Source organism: Ips typographus, linkage group LG16 (assembly GCF_016097725.1).
Source record: "Ips typographus isolate SLU linkage group LG16, UJ_Ityp_2.0, whole genome shotgun sequence".
Classification (NCBI taxonomy): Eukaryota; Metazoa; Arthropoda; class Insecta; order Coleoptera; family Curculionidae; genus Ips; species Ips typographus.
The window spans coordinates 77,195-84,779 of NC_138437.1; the positions used below are offsets into that span (position 1 = coordinate 77,195).

Sequence of the window (7,585 nt, forward strand, 5' to 3'; positions counted from 1 at the left end):
CGGAAAGTCTATGATTCTGTGTTCGTTCAACCGTTGGCAATTGCCTATTTATCCGTTCTCTAAACTGTTAAGGAATAAACCAATATCCCTGTAGGAGCAGAAGAAAGCTTTTTTTAACGATTTTTCCCTGATATCTCGTGTTACAGAAGAGATAAAGAACTGCAGTTTTTACACCGCGATAGATAATTGGATTATTTATGAAATAGGTAAGGAAAAGCATTACCATTGCAATTGACTTTTTGGAGCTACCTAGGATAAAAGTGTAAATTTTGTAAAAACGACCTCTATCGGAAAGACCGCAAACTTAATGCAACATTGTTTGTTTTGGGGCATTCACAGGAGAAGTCTCTACTATCAGCCGTTTTCGAGGTATCTCATTTCTTTCAAAGCAAACTGTGGACCACTCCCACCACTTTATATGAAGAGATAGAAAAAAATGTTAAACAGCAAAATTGTTCATTGAGGATAGGATATATTTTTGCTATACCATTCCATTTACTGAGTGTTTAAGTATTTTTTATTTTTTCCAGAAGCCCTGCTGTGTATAGTTTACGAGAAACAGCAGCGTGCTTGGCTTATTGGAACACCCTGTATAATACACAATACATACAGTATGTCTAAGATTCGATTCTCTATACAGGGATCTCGCTTCCCGTAAGAGCTACTGCAAAGGTTAAATGGGGAAAGTTTTAAAGAATTAAATAGGCAATCCAACACCGTTTTAAAAATATTTAATTTTTGCTTCGTTTTTGAATTATTTTCGAAAAACCAAAAACTACAATTTTCAAAAAAGTGCTTTATTGTCGCTAATTTTAAAAATTTTAAAATTTGGTTTAAACATTGATAGAGCAACTTTTTAAGGAATATCTTTCTGTGTATTTCGTTTTCAGTTCCGACGTTTCGGTGTCGAGATACCATCATCAACTTCTTTTTTTCTTATGGACGCCATTTTGTTTTTTTTATCTAGTTAAAAAGAGCATGTTTTTTGCATTAAAATGATGTATTACATGTTACAAAAAAAATGTACTTTTATGTTAAAAAAGCTAAAAAACAGTAATTCTTAAAATTACGTTAATGCAAAATCTAAACGATTACAAAATGATGAAAATGTAGTATGTAATTAAGGTCTAAACTAGCTTTCAATCTAACGAAACGTAACTTAATCTTAATCTGGTAAATTTTCAAAATGTCTCCCGTTAGCTCGTCGACACTTTTCGCAATTCTTTAGCACCCTACTTATGACTCTGCCAAGTGAATTTCGGTTTATCATTGCAAAAGTATTTATTACCCTTTCTCGGAGAACATCAACATTTGGAGAAGGTTCAAACTCATAAATCTTAGCATGACCCCAAAGATAAAAATCTAAAGGAGATAGGTCTGGGGATCTAGCTGGCCATGGGATTGAACCGTTTAATGCAATGACATTGTTTCCAAAATTTTCTCTAAGAAACTCTATAACGGGCGCTGTGTTATACGCAGGACAGCCATCCTGTTGTAACCATAATTTTCTAAAATCAGCTTCATTTGGCACAATTTCTCGAAGAGCTGGTAAGATCTCAGCTCTCAATAAATCCAAATACCTTCTTCCATTAAGATTATAATCAAATGTAAATGGCCCTATTAAACGATTTTCTAAAATGAGAAACATTGCTCAGTTACTGAGTCGCAACTTTATTATAAAAGTAATATTTTATTTGCATCCAATGATTCCACACCAAATATTTAAGCCAAATCTTGTCTGCATCCGTCTTTGAGCAGCATCGCGGATCAAGGAGTTCCTATGGAGTGCGTGGGGCACCAGGGGCTTTAATGAGAGTGAGATTTGGGGATCAAGGGACAGAGACAGTCAAGTGAGGAGACATCTTGTTGCTACGGAAAGGAAGTTTAGGTTGGCTGCGGCAAGGTGTTACCGAATCGTAGCCCCGGATACTCTCAGGATGCTGTGCGGATGCCCGCCGTGGCACCTGAGGGAGATTCAGGAGAGAAAGGTAAAAACACGGCAACGGAGAGTGATAAGACATATCCAGGGTGAGTTGTTTGGCGAAGGATAGGATGAGAACATTTCTGGAGTCATAAGAATCTGAGTAGATGCTAGTGTCAAGATAGGATTGACACGGATAGGGGTGGTGAGTGAGACGGGAATCCTTGTGGTGAAGTGGGACAGGACTTCGAGGGGCAGCCTAGCAGCGGAGCTCAGATCGATTAGATTAAGGAAGGAGTTAAAGTGGCGAGTGAGAATGAGAAGGGAGGGTATAAAATAGTGACAGATAGTCAAGCGACCTGGGGCATGCTTCAGGACCTCAACTAATGCTGGAGATTCTCTACAGCCCAAAAATGTCTGTTGTGCTTATTAAAAACACCACAATTAGTAATCCTGCTTTCATCAGTCCATACAAGAAAATTCTGGGTCCTCATTACATTTATTAATGTACCAGTTCGAGAAACGCAGTCTTCTGGGATAATCGGTCTCCAAAAGTCCTTGTACAACTGTTGGCTTATAAGGATGATATCCAGAAGTTTTAAGAACTTGGTGAACAGTTGATTTTGGTATGTTTACATCTTTTTTTACATTCTTATTCCGGATTTCATTATGAAGGCGGTATGATCCCCTCGACTTTTCAAAAGCACCGTATTCTAATAAATTAACAACTAGATTTCTAAAGTGGGTCTTGTGAGGTTGGCGTCTGGATATGTCTCCAAATACCTAATTGAAGTCACGTCTGCTTTTCTGTTGGACTGAAGATACAGTGCCAGCATGTCAAATTTCTCGTCATTTGAATACTTATTTTGTGGCATTTTAATACAAATATTAATTACAACCACGAACGAAAGCTTACTTGTGCAACAGTTTTGAACTGTTTTTTAGCTTTTTTAATATAAAAGTACATTTTTTTTTAACATGTAATACATCACTTTAATGAAAATTAACCTTTGCAGTAGCTCTTACGGGAAGCGATATCCCTGTATTGGACATACTGTATACAAAAAATACAATCAAACAGTATACGTACAACAATTACGTGGGTGTTTTAGTTTTTGGACTTTGCCAAATTATTATCCATCAGGTTAGTAACAAAAAAGTACAGAAAAAATCATGTTAATGCACTCACCTTATTAATATCATTCGGGCATTTCAAATGGGATTTGACAAAACCCATTGTTTGCAAAGTATTGTCTATCAGATTATTACACATTTTAACACCATTGATTACCCAAATTATTATAAAGTAAGTAAATTTTGTATTAATTTCCATTCAAAACTTTTACAGTGTAGCGAAAACCAAACATGATACCAGAAACTACAAATTTGGGATTGGAAAGTGATCCGAGTGTGACTTTTGGAAAATTACTGGCACATCCCAAACCAGGCCAGGAGATTGTCATCTCGGGTATTACAAGTACACTAATGTATAAGATTGATAAATAATTTTTATTAAACATACAGGAATGTCCGGAACATTTCCGCTCGCAGATAACATAGACGAGTTTAAGGAGAAGTTGTACAACAAAGTGGACATGGTTACCAAAGTTCCTCGTTTGCATCCTGAAATGCCTGCTGGATTCGGTTTGCTCAAGGATAGAACACGATTTGATACTGGATTTTTCGGTAATTAATAAAACTAATAACAAAATTAGTTTTTTCAGAAGATGCCATTTTGTTATTCTGTAAAAATTTGAAATGTCTAGTGCATTAAATAATAATTCACGGCCGGTTAAAACTGAAATACAAAAGTTATCCGGGCTTATAAGCCGTGGTCCAATCAAGACAGAGAGATCCTCATTTTACCTGCTGATAAAGAAAACGCAACAACACAACTGACTACGAACGGAAGATCGAAACCCTTCTGGATCCCATAACCTACAAGAAGTTGCCACGTGATCCAACAGGTCGAATACTTAGAACCACAAACCAACTTATTAAAGATTCCACGACTGTCGCTGCTGAGGATATCTTGAAACTCAAGAAGACAGAGGCCCTTCCACACAGACTTTATGGTTTGCCTAAAATACACAAGCTGGATGTACCTCTGAGACCCATCGTTAGTGCCATAGGAGGCCCTACGTGTGAGATAGCAAAGTACCTTACGACACTCCTTCAACCAAAAATAGGAAAGACGGACAGCTTCATCAAAGACTCAGCACAAGTGGTGTAGTGATGTAGCAATGGGCAGTCCTCTCAATTCGCCGATGCGACACCGTGCGCGCCGATGCAAGACCATTGTGCGCATGTGCAGCCCCCCACTGGTATAAATACGACTGACGCTCCAGCGGTCGAACCAGTCATCGTCGAGAGGTACGGAAGAGCACTTCGACCGTTACGTCATCGCCTTGGATAATGTCCGCCGCAGATGTGGACGAAACGTCAGGAAGAAATTCCATTGGAACACGGCTAATAAGGTACCGTTGGTTATAGTCTATACGAAGTCAGTAGGGACAGGTCAAAATACGGGGTTCGATCAACACACCACATAAAGCATAGGAAAAAACCGCAGAGGTTATTACTTCGACGGAGGCAATTGCGCGACTAAAGGACCAAGAAGAAAATAAACTGAAGAGAAAAACAGATGACAACTTTTTAACGAAATTAAAATCTGCAAAGAACCAAAAGAAAAATGAAAATTAAGCGGGCAGATGAAGCAGAATCAGTTGTAAACAGTCTGGAAGAAATAGAGTTTCAAAGTTCAGAAGAGGAGTTTGATTTGGACAATGAAAACCCTGCAGAACAATTAACCTCCATTCAGCTTTGCTTAGAGGCAAAATTTGCCAGACGTTCAGGATCTTCCTCCCAATTTCACTGGCCAAATAATTCTGATGTATCTGTAATTACAGAAGAACAAATACACAAGAATTTACCGGCTCCAAACATTCAAAAGCGAGGACACTTCACGTTTAGTTTAACTTTTGTATGTAAGCTCTGAAAATCTCATTTTATGGTCTCTGCGTAATACTTTTCCATCTGCCGTAAATTCTTGTTACTTAACGCCATTAAAATGATTTCCTTATTTTCTTTGAAGCAGGCGAATGAGTAGAAAAGGATCTAATGAATGGGCTTCTAGGATTCTGATCTTGAATGAAAGATTTCATAGATTATTATTCATAATTATGAACATGACAATTAATAACTATTTGATATTTGGAAAGCCTTGGTTACCTACACTTTAATAATAGTAATAATAGTATATTGTACAACAAGGGTGAATAAGATGCCGCTATCCCACGAGTACGAAAATTTAAGCACGACGCCGAAGGCGAAATGCTCAATCGGACGAGGGCGATATGGACAATTCGCCCGTGTATTACAGGCTGTTTTTTCTACGACTAATTGGAATTCCTTACCAAATTTCACACAAATAAACACTGAATATTTGAAACGTTTCCGTGTTTACATTATCACTTTTAACGCAACCAAAATTTGACCGGTGTCCTGGATTGTCACCGGGTAACAGCTGATTAACTTCGTCTTTTAGGTTGAGGTGTTGAATGGAGTTGATTGACTGTAAATTATAAGTTTGTATCATTTGCTTTATTATATGTATAGTAAAGTAAATGTTTTTATTCTTTAATTGAACACTAACTGAAACTTGAACGGCTTTTTCATTGTCTCAAATCATAAGCCAAAATGCAATGTTTTGATGCCAACTGTCAGTGAGGATGACAATCAGAAGAATTATTTTGTTTACGTTAAAAATTAGCTGTAATTGGTCTATTTCATATCGCACGCTGAAGATTGTCTGTGATTGGTTTATTTCATATCGCACGCTGAAAATTGCCTGTGATCTATTTCATGTCGCACAGTTTCGGAAAGTCTAGGATTCTGTATTCCTTCAACCGTTGGCAATTACCTACTTATCCGTTCTTTAAACTGTTAAGGAATGAACCAATATCCCTGTAGGAGTAGAAAAAAAAAACGAATAGGGTCAACGCAGCACTAAATAATGTAATAATGTTTTTTGTTCAGTCGATTCAATAATTATTTAGAACTATAAAAAAAATTTCTGTCCATCATTAGGTCTGCTAGTATTTTATTCAACCGTTATTGTTAATTATAAATCCTTCTTAAAGGTATTCACCAACGTCACGCCCGGACTTTAAACATTATGGGCAAGATCACCCTAGAAAAATGCTATGAATGTATCCTAGACGCTGGCTTGAATCCTTCTGATCTCGAAGGAACCAACACTGGCCTTTTCCTCAGTTATTGCTTTTGCGAATACGAGCATCATTTCTACTTTACGGAACGCATTCCAGGAGGCAACGCAATTTTGGGGTACACTTCCAACGAGCCAATTTCAGGCTTTACTGATTGTTTTCATTTCATACAGGAATCAAAAGAGTGCCATAGCAAATGCTGTCTGCAGCCAATTAAAACTGAAAGGACCCTGTGTTGTTCTGGATACTGCATGTAGTACTGGCGGTTTTGCTCTGGATAACGCTGTCAAGGCGATCAGAATGGGCCAGTGCAATGCAGCGATTGTAGCTGGCGCTAATTTGTTATTAGCGGCCGCCGCTTCGCTTCAGTTTGCGAGATTGGGTGTTTTAAGTTTTGCCGGGGAATGCCGACCCTTTGATGAAAATGGCCGCGGTTATGTTCGTTCCGAAGCATCCGTCGCCTTTCTACTACAAAAGGCTAAAGACTGTAATCGAATTTATGCCAAAGTTTTACACGCCAAAACCAATTGTGATGGGTTTAAGGAGCAAGGTATTACTTACCCTAATGGTGCTGCTCAACTGACTCTTCTGAAGGAAGTCTACTACGAAAGTAATGTGGCTCCTTATGAGGTTAGCTATATGGAAGCTCATGGGACTGGTGAGTTTATGGAATTTCATTGTGGACAACGTACCAGATTTCGTTTGACTATCTTAGGTACACAAGTTGGGGATCCGGAAGAAATAAACAGTATAGATGAATTTTTCACACCTAACCGGAAATTACCATTGTTGGTAGGGTCTGTCAAGTCAAGCATCGGTCATTCTGAACCAACTTCAATGCTCTGTGGACTGGTAAAGGTTGGTTTGACCATACAGTTTTCAGCAGAACACGTTTAAAAAGGTCCCCTACAGGTTATTCTGGCGTTAGAGTCTAATTTGATATCGCCTAACATCAACTATCAAAGACCGAGGAAGAATCTAGCAGGTGTAGTTGATGGTCGACTCAAGGTTGTAACCGAAAATACACCCTTTCCGGATCAAAACTGTTTAGCAGGTAAAATATTAGAGAAAATGTAGATGGAAATTGCAGAGCTTCGTTTACCATCCAACTCAAGTCAAAATATACTATATAAAATCAAATTAAAGGCATCTTTTTTCAGGTGTTAGCAGTTTTGGTTTCGGTGGTGGCAACGCCCACGTTATCCTAAAACATAACATGAAACCCAAAGTCAACAATGGAAAACCAATGGACGATTTGCCTAGGCTGGTTTGTGTTAGTGGGCGTACCGAAAAAGCTGTCTACGTTCTCTTGGATGATATAGCGTCCAAATTTGACGTGGAACAAATGGCCTTAATTTACAATGCCTTCAGGTGTTTACATTCATACAAAAATTGATTGGAAGTGGTTTGACGTGTTTGGGACTTTAGGAAACCC

The 7,585-nt window shown here is 38.2% G+C and overlaps 1 protein-coding gene across 1 annotated transcript; it reads left to right on the forward strand.

Moving 5' to 3' along the window:
* Positions 1-3,299: 3,299 nt before the first annotated feature.
* On the forward strand, positions 3,300-7,546 carry LOC145738866 (fatty acid synthase-like). The gene is made up of 7 exons (XM_081993985.1): positions 3,300-3,389; positions 3,446-3,607; positions 6,064-6,268; positions 6,324-6,808; positions 6,866-7,008; positions 7,063-7,204; positions 7,311-7,546. The coding sequence occupies exons 2-7, from the start codon at positions 3,448-3,450 to the stop codon at positions 7,544-7,546; spliced, it is 1,371 nt and encodes a 456-aa protein (XP_081850111.1). The 5' UTR covers positions 3,300-3,389; positions 3,446-3,447.
* Positions 7,547-7,585: the final 39 nt, after the last annotated feature.

Coding starts and splice junctions, on each gene's coding strand:
- LOC145738866 (XM_081993985.1), top strand. CDS start 3,448: ATGTCCGGAACATTTCCGCTCGCAGATAACATAGACGAGTTTAAGGAG. Junction 6,269..6,323: donor GGAGGCAACGCAATTTTGGG/GTACACTTCCAA, acceptor CATTTCATACAG/GAATCAAAAGAGTGCCATAG. Junction 6,809..6,865: donor TATGGAAGCTCATGGGACTG/GTGAGTTTATGG, acceptor TGACTATCTTAG/GTACACAAGTTGGGGATCCG.